The sequence below is a fragment of the Myotis myotis genome, unplaced genomic scaffold (assembly GCF_014108235.1).
Source record: "Myotis myotis isolate mMyoMyo1 unplaced genomic scaffold, mMyoMyo1.p scaffold_m19_p_5, whole genome shotgun sequence".
NCBI lineage: Eukaryota > Metazoa > Chordata > Mammalia > Chiroptera > Vespertilionidae > Myotis > Myotis myotis.
Genome location: NW_023416357.1, coordinates 95,510,546 through 95,535,643, shown reverse-complemented (window position 1 = coordinate 95,535,643; position 25,098 = coordinate 95,510,546). Strand labels below are relative to the sequence as shown.

Below are 25,098 nucleotides of genomic sequence, written 5' to 3'. Positions count from 1 at the left end.
TGGCTGTCTGGCTATCTGGCTTCAGCCAGCAGAATCTTGGGGGAGCAAAATAAATAAATAAATAAATTGAACTATTCTGGATAACCATGTCACTGGCAGAAGCAAATGTCTCAAGTCCCAACTACAAATATCTCCTAATTAGGAAATAATTATGCCCCCCAAATGGGGCTACATGGATGTAAAAGCATCTCACAAATTGCCGATTAGTTTCATAGCAGCGATGGTATTTAGTGCCACTTCAGTTAATAGAAAATGTGTTGGAAATGGCCCATCTTTAGGAGAGGGAGAGGGAGAGGGAGAGGGAGAGGGAGAGGGAGAGGGAGAGGGAGAGGGAGAGGGAGAGGAGAGGAGAGAGAGAGAGAGAGAGAGAGAGAGAGAGAGAGAGAGAGAGAAGGAGGCTGGGGATGAGAAAAGGCTCAAAAGACAGGGAATGAGGCAAGAGAAAAGGGAAAATGTATCCTTTTTTCTTGGAGAGTGTACTGTAATATGAGTTAGGGACATGAAGTTAGAATGGGAAGAATTTTTATTTTATTTCGATTGTAATGGAAAGGCATTGAAAGCTTGAGAGAAGTTGAGGGATATGATCTAATTAACGTCTTGAAAAGATGACCCTGGCTTCTGTCTGGAGAACGGACAGACATGAAGACAAGCGGAAAAGCTAGGTGGAGGGTTAGAAAGCTATTGCAGTATAGATGGGAGGTCAGGGGCTGGGGTGACAGTGGTGGACACGATGAGAAGCAGATGGATCCTGGATGAATTTTAAAGATCATCCAGACTAAGCTGGCCATTGGATTGGATGTGAGTGGGGAAGAGGAGTGAAGGATGACCAATAGGTTTTTGGCCTGAGAAAGCATGTCAGTTGTAGTACCATTTCCTAAGATAGAGAACTCTCTGACTTCTGTGTATGTTGTAGGGCGGTCCAGAGTACTTTTTAAGACATTTTAGGTTTTGGATGTCTTTAACATCTCTAGGTGGAGTTATAAAATATTAATATGTATGTGAGCTCACATATATGTGAGTCCAGAGTTTACAAGGGAGGTTAGACCCAAATAAAGAAATTTGGGGATAGTCAGTGGCATTTAAAGTCAAAGGACTGGATGAGATAGTGTAGATATAGTAGAGAGTGAGGTAAATCAAGAACAGATTCCAAAGGACTTCATCTATCTGCCCATCCAGCCATGCACCCACCCATCAGCTAGCCACTCTCCCAACTAGCCATCCTTCTACTCACCCACAAATGTTTAGTAAGTGCCCTCGCTGTGTCAGATGCTGGGTGGGGTGCTGGGATTCAAATGTGAAAAATGACATGGCCCTTGCCTGGAAAAGCTCACATTCCAAGGAGAGGTAGCACACATGAAAAATATAGTAAAACCTGCCAACGCCTGGATCAGCCAGCTGTTAACTCTGCTGCTGGGAAGAGCTTGGAAAAACTAAGAAGGGGTTTCTACTGACAACACATCTTGGAGGAGGACTAACTTTTTTTTTTTAATATATTTTATTGATTTTTTACAGAGAGGAAGGGAGAGAGATAGAGAGTTAGAAACATCGATGAGAGAGAAACATCGATCAGCTGCCTCCTACACATCTCCCACTGGGGATGTGCCCGCAACCCAGGTACATGCCCTTGACCGGAATTGAACCTGGGACCTTTCAGTCTGCAGGCCGACGCTCTATCCACTGAGCCAAACCGGTTTCAGCAAGGAGGACTAACTTTGAAGAGGAGAGGAGGAGACCAGCATTCCTGGAGGGAAGAAGAGCGTGAGTGAAGCACGGGAAAATGAGAGCAGATGGTGTCTTTCTTTGCAGAAGAGCAGAAAGGTCTCTGACATGGCATAAGGCACATGGTAGACAGGGGCATGGCAGGGACTGGAACATCTCTGTGTGCTGGGCCATGGAACTTGAACTTGGCCTGTGGGTCATTGTTTTAAGCCAAAGGCTTTAAGTGAAGGAGAGGTGGAGTAAACATGGTCATATTTTGGTTTTAGAACTGTCCTTTGATCTGGGGGCTGTCAAATAAAAATTAAATCTGGCTTTAGTAAGGTGTGAAGTTGTTCAGAAAATTTATCTCCAGGGGGAAGAAAGGGGCTACAGCAATAAGGGAGAAGGACTATTGGAAAAGGGAGAATGCTCTGAACATAGATCTGCGAGCAGCTTAAGGGTTAGGCGAGAAGAGTTTTTTTTATAGGGAGGAGCAAACAGATAGAAAGAATAGGGTGTGAGGAAGTGAGATGAATGGGAGTAGCATGATTGGACAACAGATCAGAGACTCTGAAGCCAGCCCATCCCCAGGAGGGGCTGTTAAGGAGAGGTTGTGTGCCTGCTCAGGCTGAAGGTGGGCCAGAGTCAGGGACCCAGGAGAAGGACAGAAGCTTAACCAAAGTTCAGTCAACAAACATTCTGTTTCCAATCATCAGTGGGGACAAGAAGCTCAGCAAATCCTTTGTGAGGCAAAGGAAGGGAATTTGAGAGGGGTCTATGTGTGGCCTTGGTAAACAAGAGGGACGGACATCCATGAGTCATATCTAAGTCACATAAAGAAGGGTGGTTCTCTGCAGTACACGTTGTTTCCTGGAACACAAAAAGGAGAAGTCTTTAACCATCACTTTTTCCCACAATTCACAGTGCTTGGCAAAGTTCACCATTATCCAGAGTTGAGACTGCAAGTGTGGGACCTGCACAGGAAGTTGAGGCCCTGATAAGGGACATTAGTAAAGAATGCAGCTAAAATCCTGAAGCCAAACCATGGATTCTTCCCAATTCCACACTTCCCCCTATACCCCTCCAGTGCACAAAGGCGGGAAATCAAGCTACTTCCCCTTTGCAATAATAATAAGCCTGCCTGCAACATCAGTGATGCCCACCAGGGCAGCAACGATGACAACAAAGACCACAAATCCGTTTCTCATTTTCATATCAATCGGCAGAAATTATCTTTATTAGAAAAATGAAATTTTCCTGTATTTACATTTTTACACCATAGGACCGGGCACTTTCATTGCCTTGTGAGTTATTTACAGATCAGTTTGCACACACATTTCAAACCCCATTCCTTAAAACAGGTTGATAACACGTTGAACAAAAATAAAAGACATAACTACAAGAAGACAACCATAGTACGTATATACTTCCTCTATCGTAGAAAGGTGTTAAGCAAACGTGTAATTTAGTAGCTATGCTTGGAAATATTTAATACAGTTAGTAGCACTTCCTCATGCAGTGGATTAAAATATGACAGGTAGAAGCTGCTGTGATTGGTACATGAACATCTATCCCCAAATGGAAACCACTGAGTAGAGCACACAGCTTGCTTTGGGCTCCGCCGTACAAGAGATCGAGCCAGCTCTGATGTGGGGTTTGGACTGTGTTTGAATGTGGCTGTGAATGGAAACCCTCTCTATGGAGCTCAATCCCATGCATGTTGGGTTAAAATAGACTCAGATATGGACCTTCGAAGGTGCACCATTCAATTTCTTGCTTGTGTGTAATGACCAGCTTCTGTCTTACCCAGTAAGTCTTCTAACATGAGTGAACGATGAATAGTTTACCCTCTGCTTCTGCGTAAAAGGACATTATTTGTTATTTTAGTGACCTACTTCTCATTCAAGCCACCAAATTAGCTTACCAAATTCTTTCTGAATATTCAGCTTGAAATATATATTAAACACGTAAACACATACGCACAAACATTCCTTCATGATCAACACCATTGAATTGTCCTGACTACATCATTTGGCAAATAAATGCTTTCCACTTTGTTTTAGCAGGGGGATGAACAAGATTAAGATTCATAGTTAAAAATAACTGGTAAATCTTTGGGGACTCTTCAGCTTGGAATGTGTCTGAGCCACATCTGGCCATGTAACTAGTTATATCGAGGAGTTTATTAAATTTTCTATGAAAATCTTATTCTTCATCTTATCTCTTATTTGAAAAAAAAAAGAGGCAATTGACATCCTTTGCCAAGAATTTGGGGAATATGAACGTTACAAGTGCCATGTTCATCTCCCCCAAATGCATCAGAATTTGACCCCAAATAGTTGTCTGAAGCTTTCATTTCTAAACATTTCCTTCATGGTCATGGCCTCAGAGAAACCCAATACACTTACAATTTTAAAAAATAAAACAGGGCTAAAAGTCAATACTGTTCATTTATTTGAATCAGGTTAACTGAGAATAGAAACAATTCAATGCCTCAGATGGCTCATGTAAAAACCTTAATTGAATTCAAAGGGCTAAAATTGTTTTTCCATGGAAAAACTGACCAAATCTGGACCTTCTCTATTTGTTCAGCTATCAATAGTCTTTGATTTGAGCCCTTTACAAGCTTAAAACAGCAAAATGTCAGATCAATGAGAAGTATTTAAAATGCCAAAGACAAACTTTTGTTTGCCAGAGAACAATTAATCTTATTAATTTAAAAGGCAGCTGTGGTATTGGTTACATGTCATGTTAATATCCTTTTGAAGGCTCATCTTAAATCCTTCCCAAAGGTGTGAGGGAGAATTAAGTGGAAGAGGTTATGACTCAGGGTTATGGCTAATGAGGAATGTTCTGGAACTGCAACAATGCAAAGACATTGTTTCATGGATAAGGTGCATAAGAGGGATTTATGAGTGATAACCTCTTGCTTGTTTCTGCATACTGCTGACATCTTATTTGAGGAATGTAATCTGAGAAATGATTCCATTTTAAACAATTTGGTCTCTGCTCCCTGGAGAGCTGTGTGCTTTGAAATATGGCCCCGGTGAAGATATATCACTGGCCAAATTGTTCTTTTGAGCGTTCTGGATTCTACACAGCTCAACATCCCTAGGAGGATATGGTCTTGCCCTGTAGACCAAACTGCAGGACCTCCAAATAGCTATTAAATCATATAATAACCTTTCTGTCCTGAGACTTTTTACTGCCAGTTTGAAACAGCTGGAGAATTTCTCAGGGATGAGGACAAGGGTGCTTACGTGAGGTTAATTGACCATCCTGAGGGATTGATTCACAGAACCTTCTAGAAAAATATTCCTTCAGATCTCAGATCAGTTTTCTCATCTATAAAATGGACCTGGTATGCTGCCCCTCACAGTAAATGTAAGTGCCAGGAGAGACAAGTGTGGCTGAAAACATGGTAGGGGGCATGCAAAAAAAGAATGAATGGGCTCAGTGTCATTGCCTACACGATACATTAAACACTACATCATTCGGGACTCCTAGAATGCCTAGTGAAAATATCGAAAGTCAACACTCTGTAAAGAGACAAACTGAACAAGCGTTGGCTAATTCAATAGTTATCGTGATGTCAGTTACTAGGAAAGTAACTCTAAGATTTTTTTGGGGGGAATAACAGAACAAGAAGGGAAAACAGTCTTACTAGTTGGCCCTCAGTCATTCTGACCACCAAGCTCTTAATCATTTATGCAAAACTCTATCTGCTATTCTCTGTCACACCTCAAACCTTATTCTGTCTGCTTGGTGAAAATAACCAAACATCTAGAGGAAACAGAAGGGCCAGTCCATTTGTAAATAATATGGCCTTTTTGAAAATGTGTCAAAATGTTTAGTTATGAGAGCTTTAATGGGGGCCACAAGGCAGCGTGTGTGCGTGTGCACGTGCATATGTGTGTGTCCGTCCACACACGTGAAAGAATACTATTTGCATATGTTTAATGGAATTAGCCCTGGTGTCTATTGAGAAAAAAAAAAGGAAGGGGATATTTAAGATTAGGCACATGCTAAGTAGAGAAAATAACTCTCCACGGACCAGAAAAGTAAATGCTAAGCACAAGCATATAAGGGAGAGACACAAATGGCATTCAAGTCTCAGAAGGGACTGAGAACAGATCTGAGATCCCCAGGAGTTCTCAATGCACCCCAAACCAGGTGATGAGGGGTGGACACTGACTAACTTCCTCACCACAGAGGCTGAAACTCAAGAGAGAGCTGTGGGGACCTCTGAACAGCATATCTCTCTTTCTGACTTCTATTCTGACCTCTCTGGAGGAGATCAGGCACTTCAAGAATATGCCGGACATTCGGGATTTATTAGCAAGCTTTTGTTACTGATGAGGCTGAGATTGCCCTGAGCCTTGGTTTCCTTATCTGTAAAATGGGAGCAACCAGACTTCACCCTAAGATTATTTTGAGAATCGCATCCTAGGATATGACTGGAATATTGTCTGTACTCAACGTGGATATATTTTAATATTTTCAAATTCAACTTCTGACTCAAGGCATGTACTTGGGATAAGCAAAGAAGCTAACATTCCAGTAATGCAAGAATAGGATGGACAGAGAAAAAAAATAAGCTCCATATCCGCCCACCATCTTCCTGAAATTACCTTGCCCCATTTTCTCTTGAGGGCACCTGGTGTGTTCTCTTCACCAGCCAAAACAGTAGGCACTTGGGACTCAACAAGGAATTCTCCCTACTCCCTTCCCTGATACATTTATACCCTGAACTATCAAAAATATTTTTCACAAGTCAAAAACAAAACCAGAGAAGAAAGCTTTCAGGAAATAGTCTTTTTTATATCATGATCTATTTTTTAATCCTTTGAGATTTTTTTTCCAACCTTTCCTTGAAGCACATGACAGAAAGCAGAGCTGGAAGGAGGCATGATTTGGCAAGGGCTTGAGCGCCGAGTGGAATCAGATCTAAGCCTGTCTGTGCAAAATGTGGAAGGGCAAGTTTATTCACCTGGTTAGATGCCCTTAGGTTTCCATCTTTGAAGATTAAAGTAACCAAGGCATCCCCAGGAGCACAAACTGTATCCTCCAAAGTTACTTACAGATGTTTGTTTGATCATGGAATCAGAATACATTTTGATTTCCTGGCAAGAATTTTATTTACCATTTCTAGTTTCTACATCTACTCTGTGTTTGCATTTCATGGGTCCTTGGCTATCTTTTGTATTAAGAAACTGAATTTCTAGACCATAAGCTACTATTAGAAAAGACAATTTTCTTTTCCTTTGTGGCTCCTCAATCCCAAATTGGCCTTAAAGAGAGATTAGACACTCAGTCAAGTGCTATCAGCTGATCAGTGTCAGTCAAGTGCTATCAGCTGATCAGTGTCCTTTGCTCATCCGTGGCTCACAAGAAAGAGAACTCTATCATCTCAGCGATCACTGCCAGCTCACATCTTTGGTTTGAGGTTTTAAACTATATCCTTCATTGACTCTTCCCAGGGAATAAGTCCCTGAAACAAGATATTCTCTTTTCCGGGACTCTGAGGCAGGGATTGCTGGGGAGCTTGAAGGAAAACTAAAATTCAAAGAGGGATGTTTGGGTCTGCATAAGGCAAGAGGCAAAGAAAGATGGGTCAGTTCTATAAGGCTCTCTGGCTCTTATCCCACAGGTCCTCAGGAGAGCCCTCAAGAGAAACCTAGACATGAGTCAGCTGGTCAAGAGGACCAAGCTGGGAACTGGGCCATGAAGCCTTGGGTCCTAGACCTGGCTCTGATACTGTCACCTTGACAATCCTACAAATTACTGTCTCCTTGGGAACTTCATTTCCTCTTAGTTTTCTCACCTCCCATCCCCTTGCCTCAAATCTTGGTGACTTCTTTCAGTTATGTTTGTCTAAGGCCCTTCTGGGCAGGCACCTTTAGCTGATACTCTTCTGAGAGTACTTCTGCCCACAGAAAGAGTTCAGGTGGGGGAAGAGAATAAGGAATTCAACAGAAAAAAATGCCCTCTGATGACTTTACAGAAATCGCATTCATGTCTTTATCAGCATTGTCTTCAGAAGCAAATGTGAGCAGAATATACTCCATGCCTCTAACTCTAGATACATTTTTTAAGAAGGGGTCAAGAACACCAGCATCCAAATCCCACTTGGCTCTGCCACCCTCCCTAGAACTGAGATTTTTTTTAAAAAAATAGTGCCCTGTCTACATAAACATGATCCCATCAATAACCAGAATGGGTTTTCCATGTGTTAATACCATCACCACCATTTAATTGTTAACATAAACTTTACAGTATGTACAATTTTATTTGGATAATACACTTACGTGTGAATTATAGAAATCAAGCATGTATAGTATATACATGTGTACACAAGCATTTGTATTCACAAGATAAGTGCATTTGATCATCTCCGATCTCTATCAAGTGGCAAGCTGGCCTCATCTGGTACAAGTAGGTATGAACACAGTACAATGAAAAGGGAGAAAATGGGTACAGGGCAACTGCATATTGGGAGACCTTTTCAAGTATAAACCCCACTACACCTCTCATTAAGCACTTTCAACCCTGTTCACCAAAAGAAGATGGGGGTATCCCAAAATGTCTCATTTTGTCTCATGTGAAAATAAACACTGCTTTTGGAATGGAAATTGTCTTTATCGAGAACCCCTAGCTCATAGTAAATATCAACCAATGAGTTTAGACTCCACCTACTCAGTTTTATTTTGTGTTTTTACCTTGAAGTCCAATTACGTCTATTATAGCCATGGGTAATACAAACAGGCTCTCTCGCAGAGACAGCTCATGTCCCCCTTCCAAGGCCTCATGCACAACAGCAACGCACAAAGAAACAGTATGGGATGTGCATCCAGTTAACAAATACATTCAGCTCTTCTGAGAGATATTTAGGTTTCTCCCATTAGTATTTATTTAGGTCTCAAACTGCAAGGGATTTCAGTGTGAGGTATTTATTTATATGACAACTGATTATTACAGCTGCACTTTTTAGGTTTAAAGAAGATAAATTTTTAATCACCATTTAATTAACACCAACTTTTTTTTTTTCCTTTTTCATTAGCAATTCTATTTGCAAAGAATTCAGGGCATTTGTCATTTCCTGAGGAGGATGCAGAATATTAAATACACATCAGCGGTAAGAAATGTCAAATAGAGTAAACAGTGTGCGACTGTATGGTGGCCGTGGATCTTTTTACTAATTAGCTGCCTTGGCTAGAGTCCCACTTAAGTGAAGCTATTTCATTTGTAAACAAGGTGTAATTTTCTTTTTTTTCCCTCCCTTGAAAAGAAGCGTGAATTGATTTGACTGATTTTGCTGCAATGGGTGAATTTTAATGCCTTCATCAGAAAAGCTACGTATGAAACCTTCTCAGGCACCCTCTGAAACAGCGTTCAGGAGGAAACCAAGTATACGCCAGGAGACACTCGGTCATGGTGCTGGCCAAAATCCTGCGGTGACATTTGCATAGGATGCAAGAGTGATGCAATGCGTGGGGCGATTATCATCTCACACCTCTCATGGAAGCCCCACTGGCAGAAAAACAGACCCATCAGGAACTTGCCTTCTCAGAGCACTGCTACCGGAAGTGACCTCACAACCCCAGTGTGTGAGGATAAGGAGCACGCTTTTCCAGATGTGCACATGTTTCCCAGAGCAGAACTCATGCCCTAGATTAGAAGACTCTCTTCCTAACACAGAATATTTTAAGTTGGTTACGTGTGGGCAGGAGCATGAGCATTTGCGTGCAGGCGTACCAGTTGGGTGCTCTCAAGTGGAGAAAATCATGTAGAGCTAATGAAACTTCATTACGATGCCAGCTCTGACTGCAGTCAGGTGAAACTTGGGCACAAAGTTGGATTCAGAGATTCTGGCTCCTTGGCATCAACACATCTAAGATCACAGAACCCTTGGGGATGAATGCCTAAGCTCAAGGCTTCCTATTTCATTCTTGTCACCTCCTAAATTGTAGGCATCATTTACAGTTGGGTGTTATATTCTGATATTCTTTTTCCAAAGAACTGACTGGATGTGGATTATCTCTGAATAGCTCCACAACATGGCCTGTCACTTAAAAATTGACCATCTGATCTATGGCAATTTTCTTATGCTTGGGATCATCCCAATTAAGATTAAGTGCATCAGTGGAGGAGGGAAATTAGGTATTTATTATATACTATCCAATTCTGATTGTCTTTTAGAGAAACTATGGGTATAAAAGGAGGTATATTTTTTCTAGCACACTACAGTACTGTTGGTTCTTCCAAAAGCCACACTTTTAGTTTCTTATCCAGAGAAGCGTGGGATTAATAGCAGAAATAATGCTGTTATTAGAAGGTTTTAGGGGCCAGGGAATCCTTCCACGTGTAATTTGCACTCCCCCTAGAGATCTCTATCACAGTGGCAGCCCCATGCGTTTTGAGGACACCGGAGGAAGACAAAGCCTCTTTGGATTGATGACATACCACTTTTCTGTATTCTGGGGAGACTTTTTAATTCATGTCATGCAAAGACGTGACAAATTTGTGGGGAAATCCTGGCTGGGGGAAGACAGGTCTGGAATGCAATGGAAGGGCAAAGGCAGAATGTTCTAAAAGACAATCAATGGTATGCCTAAGATTAGAAATTGGGGTGACTATTCAAGATCCTTCACAGTATACATTCTTCCATTGTTGGGTCTAGAGGCAGCAAAGGTGCAACATCCATGAATAAAATACAGTGTTGCAGTGCATTTGTCATCAGTGTCTAGTCAGCCTTTTCTCCTTTCTACCGCAAGGTTGATGGGACACCTTCTCACCCATTGCCTTCCTCAGCCTCTCTACCACTGACTGAAATTTATTGCAACCAGCTTTCATCATTCTGGGAATATTGTAAATCGGGTACACTTCCCCAAAGATGGAGCCATTCAGTGAATTCTCAAGCTCCAGGAGAGTTATTTCTGGCACCTGCCCACTCACAGGAAAACACTACCTACAAAACAGAACATACCATGAAGAAAGGAAATAGGATAACTTTTCAACCTGCCACTCTGTTCCCTTTTCCAAGAACCCAAAGCAAAATGCAGGAGGAAACAACTGTTAAGCTAGTCTACATTAGCTTAGGGTTTCTGCAGCATGTCGCCAAAGCACACTGAGTTACTCTGAAAAAAACGCGATGGCTAGTTCTCCCAAATATTTCAGGGATATTAATGTATTTAAAATACATTAATTATTAGATTAAAACTGTATAAAATATTTACTCTTGTTTGTGGTCTTTATAGTATTTAATATTTAAATATTAAAATTCTGGTCTGATAAAGTATCATAACATAACAACTGTCTTTATTTATTCATGTAGGCACTTTGCATGTGCCAGGCACGGTGCTAAGAGCTTCCCAGGCATAAAGTTTCCCCTTTCTCCTCCAATCCTGCTAGATAAGTATCATTTCATATCACACATGCACAGGTTTGAGTATATTAAGAATGAGATACTGGAGGGGACTCAGAAATGACAAATGCTTTGAGAAATTTTTCATCTGTCTCTGTTGGTGCCAATGAAACCGTTAGCCTCTGACAGGGTGAATATTTCAGAAGAGAGAACTCGCTAGTCCCACTGATGTTTACCCACAATTTGGAGGATGCTCAGGGTAGATGCAGGAGTGTCTCTCATGTTTTGAAGGCTTTTGATTTGAGGAGGCTGGGGTGGAAATGAGTGTCCAACTAAATTCCATGACGGTAAGAAACATAAACGGAAAACCACACTAGCCTTCTGCAGACAGATGGCATTGTACTTCTTACAGATCACAGCGCACATATGGCTGTTGGTGCCTGCCACCACATTAACAACCCTGGAAACAGCAACACACAGTTGATTAGAGCCACCATGGCTGTTTGGGGACTGAACGAGCTATGGTTACTCTGGAAGGAAAGGGATAACAGATACTATACAACCCTGAGTCATCACCAGAAGGGGGGAAATGCAAACTTACGTACACAGGAGTCTTCAGGATAAACTATAAGGGCCGCTGTGTCATAGACAGAAGATCCACACTTAGATATCGAAGACATAAATGTCTTAATTTATGCAGTCCTGAACAAGACCAGAAGCCAAGGATGAGAGCGCGTCTGTGAAACACACAAATGGACATCCAAAGAGATTCTTATAGCTCTGTGCCTGAGGGCCCTTCTGGCCTTTTACTCCAGATGTGTCTTGGAAATGGACTCTAATGAAGGTAGTAGCAGAGTTAGCATGAAACGCACTGATTTGCTATTCTTTGGGGGAGCCTGGAGTTCTGGGGTTGGGCCTGGACTGTGATGGAAGGCATGACAAAACAGCTGAAATGGTTACAAAGCCAAACTTCCTCATCTCTTGCACATGTCAATCTCGCTACAATGCAGATGCATTCTTAACTGTTTTATTTGGTCTGTGTCGGATTTACATGCATACCATATTGCTTATTCTGTATTAGAGAAACCGTTAGGTGTTTATGATGAGAAAATTGCATGGTGGACTGGCTTAATGGAATTTGGAATATAGGAAATCACAACATCACTTCTGGCATCCAAGGCATCATTATTGCCAACATACCTAGTGGGCACGTCCAGGAGACTTGCCCTTTGATTTATTATTTTTGGTTAAGGACTCACCTATCTGGTATCTGCTATTCTCAGCACACACCTCACAAGATTCCTTGAGTGGAAGACTATGGCATGGAGCCATGTGCAAAAGAACCAACAAAAAAAAAAATACCTTCCTAAATCCTCTTCCTCTTTGCAGGGCACTATTGGACATCCAACATTTTCCCTCCAGACTGTTGGCCATTACGTATGTTTCCCTATTGATAAAACATTAATGGAAGGTTTTAAACATCAGATTCAATACTAGGCATTTTCTTGTACACACGTCTATTGCTGCAGGAATTCAAAACCCTGGGGGTAGAGTACGTATTATTCTTATTTGCAGCATAAGGCATAACATGCTCGGAAATATACACATCGTTGTGGCCTCTACTGTCCCTGGAACAGTACGATGCCGTTGACCTCAAGGAGGATCGAAGATAGCTGTCATTCATTGTCTGGGATGGCAACGAGTGTTTATAGGAGTCCGAGGGGCATCTCCCAATGACTAAGCGTTGGTCATCCCCATAGGAGTGGAGGAAAGGGTTATTGGAGGTGTGGTCTGGCAAGAGAGACTTGCTCCGCTTGCCCTCCTCCAGACCCTGGGGGAAGAGGGAGCTTTTGTTCCCCAAGAGTTTGCTGGAGGGGACACTGACAAGACTCCCGTACAAATTTCCCTCCAGAAGCCGTTCCCTGTCCTTGAGGCTTATGCTCCGAGAGGGCCTGCTAAGGTCTATCTCCCTAGGCTTGTCGAGGATGTTATCATAGGAATGCTGACGGCTAATCCTTAGCTTGTTCTTTTGGAACTGGAGGGCGTTGTTCTGTGCCCAGTCCTGCTGGTAGACCTCCTCCTGGGTGGCTGGATTCGCTGTCTCCTGAAGCATCTGGTCTTCATCAATGTCGTAGAGGTTCCCCATCCGTAGGCAGGCATCACACTTGAACGGTGACCTCATGGTGAAATGGCCTGAATAGGTGGGCAGGTTGGAAAGGCAGCTCCTGCAGTGTGTGGAGTTCTGCCTGTAGCGGTCGCTGCCCTCGCTGAGAGGGGAACTCTTGTCCTTCAAGGTGAAGTGCTTGGAGTAGAGCTTATACTGATCATTGTTGGGAAGCCCATCTTCATTGTGCAGAGGGTTCCTGTTCATGGGCAGCGTGGAGTCCCCCTTGCGAAAGTTCTCACTGTGGTCCTGGTAGGCATCTGGGAAGTCCATGTTCTCGGGGAGGGCCATGTTTTCAACAAACTGGGGGGGATCTAGGTGGAAACTGGGCTCCTTCTCACCATCAATGGTGTAGATCTTGTCCCTGGGGGAGCTCGCTTTGGTTTTCAAGTATGAGCGCTCGACCTCGCTGCAGTCCTTGGGATACTTGGAGGCCATTGACCTTTTGAAGTTGTCCTTGGTCTTGTGGCTCTTATTGTTGTCAGGTTCCCTGTGGCACGTGGCCCGACTTGAAGTTTCTGAAATGTCTGAGTGGGCCACCTCCTCTGGAAGGTACCTGGGGCTCTTCAGGGAGTGGGTCCTATTCTCCAATGTTCCCTCCTCCCTCTGGGAGACTGGGTTCTGGGTCATTGAATCTTGGCGTAGAGAGTCCATGGATTTCTTCCAAAGCTGCCGGGGCCTGGAGTTCCCTTTGGATTCTGTGCTCACGGCCACCTCCACTGTGTTAGGATTAGATTCATTGAGAGTCAGAGGGTGCTGACCCTGGAACACATAGTTATTGAGGTTGTCCTTGTGCCTGTTGGCCACAAATGTTTGGAGTTCATTCATGTTGTCCCCAAAAATGCTGTCTTTCCCCTGAAAGGACCTGTTGTCTGAATATATCAAGTTTCCCTTGTCTGAAACCATGTCCATGATCAGGGAACCTCTTTGGATAAGGTCCGCAGCTCTTTTGGGAGAATCCATTCTTGAGGAGTTCATGTTGGACATGTTTTTGGCTGACCGAAGGAATTTTAACATGTTGCTCTGTGAGCCGGTCAGGTTGAAGTCTGGAGACTTCTTTTTTTCTTCAATGTGCACTCCGTGAATGCAGCTGTAAATGCCCTGTGGGAAGTGACATAACACACCATCATCAGCAGCAAGAAAAGGAAACCACTCCACACCTGAACTCTATCTGCAAAGGTGAGATATGGCCTTCTTGTAGGAGCGCTGGAGAAATAGCAAAATCCAATACGAAGCCTGATAATGTTTCTTAATGGATGAGACCAGTGGCAAAGTATCAGGCTTATCTTTTCTCTCTGGCTCAAAGTTATTAAACACTTTTGCAAATAGTCATACATGAAGCTTGAGAAAAGGCATCAATGAATGTTCATATAACTATGAGGGTATCAGTGCCTCCAAATTGACATGTATTTAATCAACCCTATGAACACCCAGATCACCAACTCATGCTTTTTATTAAAATTTCTCAGAATCATCTTTGGAGTTTGGATACCAGAGAATCAGCTATTGACAAACAAACTAAGTTGGCATTAAAGGACAACCTATTATTATTTTGGGGAATTACCCCTACCCACACACTGAAGCTATCATTCAACTCATGAGACCCAAATAGGTCAGTCAGAAAATCCTTTCTGATTCAGTATAGGCATGAAATCTATTAGTATGTGCGATGAATCAGATTTTTTAAAATTTTTTTAGGAATAGACATAGATGCTAGGATACAAGTAGCAGTCGCAGGGGACTAGTCTTGCCACCACGTGGGGACATTATCCTGAGAGTGAAGCCACCATAGAAAAAAGTAGAACCCAGGGGATAGAGAACATGACATAGGCCAAACCTTTTGGGCCACTCTCTCAAACTTTTCTCTTACTTCACTCGATATAGTCTTTGTGTGTTTGTTTGTGTGTGAATTTGCTCAACATAGAGTTGGGTTTTAGCTGTGAGGGACAGTGGAGAGTCCTGATGATACAATGTGCTGCATTTAAATCCATGTAGGGACTTATGGACTCCTGGGGAGCTCAAATATAGGCACGTCCATCTATATGTCTCTTGTTTTCCACTACACTTTCTTCCATTCTTAAAAATAGCTCTTTACTTCTACTTAATAGTAACTCCAGGGAAGAATTCGGTTCATGTGCAATAGTAGGCAAGAGGGCATCGGTGACATTGTGTTTTGCGGTCCCCCCTGCCCCACTCCTGCTCCCAAAGTTTTGGCAGCCAGACCTAAAAGGAACAATCATATCAAGCCTGCAGGATTTGACCTGGTCCTCCCAAGACTGATGAGGAGCCAGCCTGAGAAGGGGTCTGTAAAAGCGAACATGGCAGCTGCTGCTGACTTTGGCATGGACTTGTGCAAAGTCTACGTGAGTAACTGTGGGCTGTGATAATAGTGGCTCCATCAGTTCCCCATGGTGGGGACGAGTTTCACCCGCAGAGATGCTCAAGGAACTGTGACAGCCGCGAGCCTGCTGTACTTTTCTTGTAGTTTTCTGGAGACAGTCTCCACTCCAGCCTTCTAAGAGAGGTCAACAGAAAAGCCTACCTACGGTTGTGCGTTTGAGCTTCTCTTTCTCTGACACTCAACCCTGGGCTGCGTGGCCCTGACATCCGTGCCCTTTCCCCACCTTCCTGCAGCCTTGTCTTTAGTCTCCTTTTCTGTGTCCTGTGTGGCTGGCTGTTCACCTGCCAGGAGCTTCTCTCGCCTCCTTATTATAAATTTTTGAGCTGCTCTGTTCCCCCTGATCTGTCCTTCCTGTGTCACCATTCCTCTCCTTTCACACCAGCATGAACATGCACTGCCCATTTTGTGGGAGCGCCAAAGAAAGGCCTGCTACCCTTTCCTACCAAAGGTTTGTTCTCCAAAGCCACTGTGGCTTCCTGCTTAGGTGAGCAGCCAAGCCCCTCCTCGGGAGCCAAATCCCAGGGCTTGTGTTTCTATCCTTCCTGCAGAGTTCTCTCTTTCTGTTCTCCTCTCTGTTATTCATAATCCTGGCTGCAATTCATGGATTGTGGAATTAGGGTGCCCTCTTGAACCCACAGGGGGCTCATCCCAGGTCTGGACGAGCCGGAAGCCTTTTTCACTGTTTCCAGCTGTCCCATCCAAGCTCATCGGGAAGGTGCCTGGGTTCCTTCTCCCGAGTCCTTGGCTTTGCTGTGTCCCCCATTCCTTACATCTCAGGAGACAACCGAGGCAGTTCTTTGTGCTGGTGACAGTGAATATTTTTTTCTACATGAGAGGGAAAGCATTTCAGAGAGAAAACAAACGTTAAGGGCATCCTGCAGACAAGAGGGCACAGTTTGGGAAGTTGTTGGAGACAAAGGCCACAGCTGTGGGAGAAGCTTGGTTCTGATGTTAAATAAATGGTTTCTTTGAGCTCTGGCCTTCTCCCTGGGCAGCTCCACACGTGCATGTATCTCAGGTTTGTATTGGTTCAAATTATCGGAGCTCCCCAAGGGACAAGCCCACAAGGAGGGTTGCATGTGTGTGTCTGTGTGTCGCAATAACTTTATGTCTATTGTCTGGCTAATCAATATGCTAAAAAGAGAAATGGTGATGGAGAGACCTGGCTTTTATGCAGAAACCCTGCCTTGGGATAGAAGTGAATTTCCGATGAAAAGGTGTCTGACACTGACAAAAACAGGAGACCCAACCCTACACACACAGACAAAAGTTTCTCTCTCATGCTTATTTTTCTGGCATGAGAGATGGAGTGAGAAGACCTCTGTTGTTTCAAGGAAACGTAAGTGAACAGGAGGGTCCAATTCTAACCTGTCGGGACTCGGTTTCTCCATTCATAGGATGGGTGTGATCAACTCAACCTCATAGGATATGGCGAGGATTAGAGACAATGGCCCAGGCTTTCATTTACACATGAGGCATAATTCATTGTGTCCTTGTAATCTTCTATTTGTAGGAAAGTAGGTTCTTTGCTTGGGAATTCCCCACTGCAGGTTTTATTTCACAGGAAATGATGGTGTGTACACACTGAAGACACTTTTGCTTCGGTGTATGCAAAGCACTGTATGCAAGCATATATGTAAGGTGGCATGTGTGTGCATATGCACATCAGACCAGTTTAAAAAATGTGTGCTGGCCCTTGACCAGAAAAGGAAGAGCACTTTTTAGCAACCCAGAAGCCCTTCTAGGTACAGCATCGGGGGCTAAGCCCATTCTGAGTTCCCCTAATAAATGAGAGAGAGATTTATTAGGTAAACTCGGAATGAGAAAAGTACATTAAGGATGAGATCTTTTTATTCACACGTACCAGGCTGTGCTTATTTTAAAAGACAAATCTCATCTGGGGAGAAGGAGGGAGGGCAGTTGCTGTTGTAGGGTTCCCTGCAACCGTTGGGGGAACGAGTGAGGATTGCTGGGAGTTTCAAGGGGGCACACAGGTCCCTTCAGTGCTCCTGTGGGATGAGGGGTCTACTCTGGTTTAGGGAAGGGAGGCTGATATTCAAATTCCAGCTCTTCCAGCCCGTCAATGCACAACACAACAACAGCTGCTCCTGTGGGCTCCGTCTCTTCTCCCCCCGCCCCACCAACACTCCCATTCTTCAAGATGCTTGGAACAGGAATGAGGGATTTAGTTCATTTCTTATAATAATGATCCTATCAACTTGGCTTCCTTAATGGTATCTCAGACAGAGGAAATGCTCTTCCAAACACAAGCAGGATTTATAAGTAAATGCAACAGTATGCATTTGCCCATAATAATCCCAGAATCTTTGGATATGGAAAGCCTTTAGTAATTGGCAGAGAGAATTAGCTTAAAGTTGGCATACCTAGCTATATGCACACACACTGTTATTTTTAAGCAATCTGTGTGTTTAGATGCCATCAAGCTAATTAAGAAATACGTATTTGCACCAAACTCAAGTTTACAGTGCCATTGAATGGAGAAAATAAATCCTCCTCACTAAGCTAATGTGTACCTTCTGAATCTCCGAGGTTTTTAAAATCACTAAATGCTAAGGATACAAAAATTCCTTTTTAAACAATGATTTAGCTTCCTCAATAAAGCCTAGCATATAAAATTAGATGTTTTTAAGAAATATTTTTCACCATCTTTCAAATACAAATTCATTAAACACATGTGAAAAAAAATTCCAAGGAGAGTAAATGGAAGAAATAGGGAGATAAATAGATTGGATGGGATGGATGGATAGATGGGTGGATGAATGGATGAACAGACAAATGAATGAACAGATGGATGAATGAATAGATGGATGAATGGATAGATGGATGGATGGATGGATGGATGGATGGATGGATGGATGAACGAATGGGTGGAGAAAGAGATGGGCAGATGATTGATACAAAATCTATAATAATAAAAGCATAATATGCTAATTAGACTGGAAAGCCGAACGACCTTCTGTACATCTTTCTGGACAACCTTCCAGATGAAACCAGGGCTGCGAGGGCCGAGGCAAGCCACCAAGGCTGTGAGGACCGAGCCCCTTGCACGAATTTCGTGCATCGGGCCTCTAGTAGACAGATAATGTTCTACTATGTTAGATGATGAATAAACAATATGCATGTATATGCTTTTATTATGATGCAAGTAAATTACTAGATTGTGTTGAATATGTAAACACATTATGTGAGTTCCATGCACATATATATTGTATAGTATGATTTGTATCAAATCTCTCGTGTTGCTTGCATTTCCTATTTGTTGGATGTGTAAGAGTGTGGGCTCTGGACGGTACACTATTTAGATTCAAACCATGGCTCCACCACAACTGTGTGTCCTTGGATAATACCCCTAACCTCATAACTCTGAGTTCCCCTAGCTGTAATCTGGAGCTAATTACATAGAGTTGGTTTGTAGGTTACATGAAATAGAGGGTATAAAGTTCTTATAAGGTGCCTGGAACATATAGGTGCTTCACAAATATAAGCATTTTCCATGATGGTTATCATTACTGGTGAATTATGTCACATGTGCTTTTTATGGCAACACCCACATGCCATGTTATACAGAATAAAAGGAGATTTTCTTGTATTGCATGGGAACTCCCATCGCCTGTGTACTCTGTGCTGTAGTTTATGTTGGGTTGAATGTGTAATTTGTCGTGTTTGATGTGTGTGCATTTTCTCATGGGTCTTCACGTCTGGTTTCATTGCAGACACTATTGCACTGCACATGCTTTCCGTGTTTTGTTGGGGTGTGTGCACAAAGCGTGCCTGTGTGTGCAGATTACGTTTTGTCCTGCACGTTCTATTGGAATGCATGCGCACACTGTCACATCCTGCCTAGGGATGTTAGTAGTGTGCCATAGCATGCCTGGGTGCTAATAATGGAGGCCACAGACTGCTTTGTTTGGCCCACATGATGTTTTGTGTGTGTTTTTTAATGGAATTAGTTACTAATATTTAAAATAGAAAGGTTTCACACAAAATCAGACCACTATTTTCTCTTTTACAAATAAGACCTGATGATATTCGCTCTGCATTCCCGTCATCCACTGAGGAGGACTGCCCCTTCAGGCATGGTGAGCATTATGCACAGTTTGTCACAGGTCCTGGGATCCTCCATTGTTCCCTCACCCAGACACCCAATTTCAGAAGCTATTTTTCAAATCATTGGTGCTGCCTTTCTCATGCCCAGCCTGCTTCCCCCATTCACCCTTCTTTTCTGGCTAATATAGTCATCTGGGTTTGCAAACCGCGGCTTATAAACGCCCAAGATTCAGACCCTTTCCTGCAAAAAGTCAAGACCCCCTGATTCTCTGGACGCCCGATGCTTCCCTGGACCTGCTACTACAAAAGGAAGTGGCTGCCAGGGGTACTGACCCTGCTGATGGAGAAGAGCAGCCCCGGCCGGTCAGAGCAAATGCCCGTGAAACAGAAGCGCAGCTTCCAGTAGAAGAGGTGCTCCCAGATGAAGGTGATGAGGCTGAGGGCCATGGCGGCCGCCAGCATGTAGAACACGCCTGCCATGTTGTCGATGTCCAGCTGACTGCTCATCACCTCGTTCTTCTCGTGGTGGCAGATCCCTGTGAGCCACAGCGTCTCCAGCTCCTCCATCTCACCTGCACAGAAGATACGACCCACAGGCAGTGAGAAGCGGGGCATACACTCTGGGGCAAGCATCTTTGGGTTTGGGATACACATCCATGATCTGTGGCTGTGTAACCTGAAGGCAAATTACTGAGCTTTCCTGGTCTGCATCACTCACTTGTTGAGTGAAGGTGATGATAATAATACCTACTTACTGTCTGTTGTAGGAAGATGAAATGAGATAATGTATAGTTTGGCATAGTCCCTTTTTTGCCTTTTTGTATGTTTTTTTGTTTGTTTGTTTGTACATGTCATTATCATTATGTTCTTCCCATCTTATTTTTCTCTATCTCAACCTCAAACACTCCCGATCCTGGAGCAGGACATGGGCTAAACTGGCAGCCAGCTACAGTGGAAAGACCTGCAGCCCAGTTATGACTTCATCACTCACTAGCTGTGACTTCGGAGCTATAGTTATCCTGCCTGTGAAATGGGTATAATAACACTGCCTATTTCCCACATATGTGGTGAGGATCCAACTCACATATGTAAAATCACAAAATGCAGTGCCTGAATCACAGGAACTCATTAAATTGCAGCCTTTGTGGTACTGTTGTGAAGAAAATGCCCAGCGCAACGCCTGGCACACCATCATCTTCAAATATATTGGTTTCTTCTTCCCTCTTCCTTTATTTCATTTTATTTTTTTAATATTTTTTTATTGATTTTTAGAGAGGAAGGGAGAAGGAGAGAGGGATAGAAGCATCAATAATGAGAGAGAATCATTGATCGGCTGCCACCTGCACGCCCCCTACTGGAGATCGAGCATGCAACCCAGGCATGTGCCCTTGACAGGAATCAAACCCAGGACCCCTTCAGTCCACAGGCTGACGCTCTATCCACTGAGCCAAACCAGCCAGGGCTTCCCTCTTCCTTTAAAAGAACATCCAGGATTGTTCCAAATGGTCACCCACAAACTATGCACTTAGGCCCCAAAGCATTGATTGAAAGGAAACACCCCAACCGGCTCTGAATGGCCCCTGGTAAATTAAACACCTCCCGCTCCAGTCAGCACTTAAAGAAGCAAGTGGGGTTTTCAAAGAAATAAGGTAATAAGCATGCTTAGCATTATTTTGTCTCTCTCTTATGTGCATTTTATCCAGTTGCCATTAGGAGGAAATTTTCTGATCTGAATGCCTAGCAATCATACTAACTGTCTAGCAATTCACTCAACTATGGCACTTAGACTAGGATTCAGCCTTTACACACTACCCTTCAAGGGCAGTGAAAATCAAGGAGTCTGCACATAATGCTAAATGGAAGCTAGAAGTGCGTGCGTGCGTGCGCGAGCACCTGTGTGTGTGTGTGTGTGTGTGTGTGTGTGTGTGTGTGTGTGAGAGAGAGAGAGAGAGAGAGAGAGAGATCTCTAAGATACAAGAGACATGCAGAGCAAAACAAAGGAAATAGTCCACCTGATTACTGGATCCCTCTCGAAGAACTTAATCAAATGACTGTTTTCATACTGCTCTACTGTTCCCTTTTTATGTTTCGGGGAATCAGTGTGTATTGCTGGTGGTTTGTTCTAGCTCTTGACTGATTCGATGGGACACGGAAAGCTACGTCGGCAGTTATTGTTTCTTGACCTTTTGAAGATGTTATGAGTTTTCCTCTGATCTAGACTGCAGCTGTTATTAGAAGTCGGCCCGTAATTACTTGCTATGTAATTTCTATTTTCTCTCTACTCCTTCTGAGAATTTCATTTTGTCTGTGGTGTGGAATCTGGGTGTGGGTTTGTTTTATTTGCTCTGCTTTTCAACCTGGTGACTCATAACTTTAATTCTGGAAAAATCTCACCCATTGCTGCTTGGCGTATTAACTCTCGCCATCCTATCTTTTTAAAAAAATTAATAGACTTTCATTTTTAGAGTAGAAAGTACAGAGAGTTTCCACATACTCCTAGCCCCCATTTCTCTCACTTTCCCCTATTAACTTCTGACATTGATAGTGGCATTTTTTTTTTTTTTTTTTACAATTTATGAACCAATCTTGATACATTACTATTAACTAAAGTCCACAGTTTACACTGTGGTTCACTCTTTGCTTTGTAGGTCTGTGGGTATTGCTGAGTACTTAATGCTAAGCACCCACCATTGCAGTATCATAGCATATTTTCACTGCCCTAGAAGTCCCATGCTCCAACTATTCATCTCTCCCTCCCTCCATCCCAACCCCTGGCAATCACGGGTCTTTTAACAGCCTTTCTAGTTTTGTCTTTTCCAGAACATCATATGGATGGAACCATGTAGTATGTAGCTTTTTCAGACAAGCTTCTTTCACTGAACAGAATGTACTTAGGTTCTTTTGTATCAAGTCATGTGTTCAATGACTTGATAGCTTGCTTCTTTTTATTGCGGAATAATATTCCATCACATACATGTATAGTCTGTTTGTCCATTCACCTGCTGATGGACATCTTGGCTGCTCCCTGGTTTAACCAGTTATGAATACAGCTGCTATAAACATTCATGTGCAGGTTTTGTCTGTGGATGCAAGTTTTCAATGCATTTGGGTAAATACCTAGGAACATATCGCTAGATTGCACGGTGAGACTACTAGTATGTCTAGCTTTGTAGGAAACCGCCAAACTGCCTTCCGAAGTGGCCGTGGCATCATGCATTCCCACCAGCAGTGAATGGGGGTTGCTCCGCATCCTCACCCGCGTTGATTAATGTTCTCCACGTTTTGGATTTTAGCCATTCTAAAATGTGCAGTGAGTGGTAACACAATTCTCTAATGGCGCATGATAATCCTGGCTTTTTTCGCTTCTAACAATTTTGTTTAAACTATTCTGGACCCTCTCATCCTATCCTCTAGGTTATTAACTTTGTTTTAATATTTCCCATTCCTTTATCTCTCTGTCCTGCCGTTAGATGATTTGCACACTTTCCAGTTCATTTATTCCTTCATTAGTAATACTTAGCTTTCTGTTTTAATTTTCATCTATTTTAATTGTGACACTCATCTGCCTTTTTTTAAAGTTCTGCCAGTTTTTTTAAAATTTTGTTTTATTGCTTAAAGTATTACAAAGAGTAGTACATTTGTCTCCCTCCCCCCCCCCTTGACCTTCCCCCAGCCTCCCCTATCCCCCAGTGTCCATTGGTTATGCTTATATGCATGCATACAAGTCCTTCGGTTGATCTCTTACCACCACCACCCCTGCCCCGCCCCCCAGCACAATTCACCATAGCTAAGATTTGGAAACAGCCTAAGTGCCCATCGACAGATGAATGGATTAGAAAACTGTGGTACATCTGCCAATTCTTTTGATCGTAATGTCCTACTCCTCTGTTATTTTTTAAACTTTTATATTTAATGATTCAACCCTACAGTCTTTGGGTTGTTCTCTGCCCTGCCTCCTCCCCACTCCCTTGGTTCTTGGGGTCCCCACCTTATTGGTTGTGTGTGCTGCATCTCATGGTGGCTTACTTCCCTGTGACATTAGTAACTTTTGATTATGAGCTCATCTTCAGCAGACTGGTTCTCCCCCTACACCCAGAGGGCTCCCAAGCATTCTGGGCTATAGAAGTGCCCCCGCTGCGGGGTTCTGGGTTTGCTTCCATCACGGTCCCAGGGACTTGCAATGCACCAGCTTTAGTATGAAATTTGTTTACTGTAATTACCACACCATTTCAGTAGCATACATTTAGACCTCCATACTCATTTTGGTGTTAATTTCTCAGGGCTTCAAACAGATGGCAAGCCTTCTTGTACTTTCTTCACTTTGATGGACAGTTTTATCTAATCTCCTTTTCACAGATGCATTGACTCACTGGAGGTTTCAGCCTCATGCAGTGGTATCATTTTCTACTCCCTTGCATGATCCATGGACCCAAGTGGATGTTAAAGGCCGTCTCCCCTTAGATGCCGCACCTCAGCTGAAAAGTGCCATGGGAACATCTGAGTCCCCTCTGTTTCTGGCGCCTAAAGAATTCCCTTTCTTTTTCACTTTGTGCACTGTGGGGGTGTGGGAGGGCGTGAATGTGCATATGTGCAATTGCATGTAATCCTGAGTTCTGTGTTTGCCGCATGAAAGGGCACATGGGCCTTGGGTTTTCCGTTGTCCCACAACCATATACGCATGTACAACTTTTGTAATCAGGATTTAAACCGCGTATGTATTCATGGAAGGAGAAAATAGGAAATGTGCCTCTTTAGAAGTTCTTCACAAGGAAGGGTGCTGGCTACTCAGTGGTGCAGGCAAAGTGATGGGAAGGGCTATCCTGATTTCCAGTCCTCTCCTCCCAGCAGCCCCCGGTGCTTCCACAGAGCTGCAAACGTCATGGGAGACACAGTCATGTTATCTCATTATCCACTCAACGCCGTGAGTTGCAGTATGGGTTCGTCTTGTCAAAAAACTCTGAGGCCATCCCCTCAAAAATACTGTGTGCAGCCGACTTCCCACACTTTGGAGTCTGTGGGGACACAAAAGTGGGTCTTTTCCCCACATTCTGTCACATTCCCAGCACATCTTCCTTTTGCTGCTGTCTCAGAGACAGCCAGGCTTGTGCGCCTGTAACAGGGTCAGCTTGGGTGTAAGACACATCATCTTGATTCCTTTCGGAATGTGAATATCAAGACTTTCCCTTGCCCTCTGCCCCAAAACCGCCTCTCTGTTTGAATAAGTCCACTGGGTAAACCAGACCCACATCCAGAGAGGAGAACAAAACGCAGTTCTCAACGCCAATTGCAGCCTGTTCCAATCACTTTCCAGTTATTCATTTCCTGCCTCACAGCCTTCTGCTACGCGTGTACTGAACTGCAGTTCAAATACTTTATTTCGTTTTTAATTTACTCAAGTATATT

At 43.3% G+C, this 25,098-nt stretch overlaps 1 protein-coding gene across 1 annotated transcript in view; it reads right to left on the bottom strand.

The window, feature by feature from the left end:
• Window positions 1-2,908: 2,908 nt before the first annotated feature.
• The window catches only part of GRIN2A (glutamate ionotropic receptor NMDA type subunit 2A), a 176,728-nt gene continuing 154,538 nt past the window's right edge, over window positions 2,909-25,098 (bottom strand). Inside the window, exons 12-13 of the mRNA XM_036310006.1 lie at window positions 20,029-20,267; window positions 2,909-14,327 (exon numbers count right to left, since the gene is read on the bottom strand). Of these exons, the coding sequence (XP_036165899.1) occupies window positions 12,537-14,327; window positions 20,029-20,267 (2,030 nt within the window). The 3' untranslated portion in view covers window positions 2,909-12,536. The remainder of the gene's footprint in view (window positions 14,328-20,028; window positions 20,268-25,098) is intronic.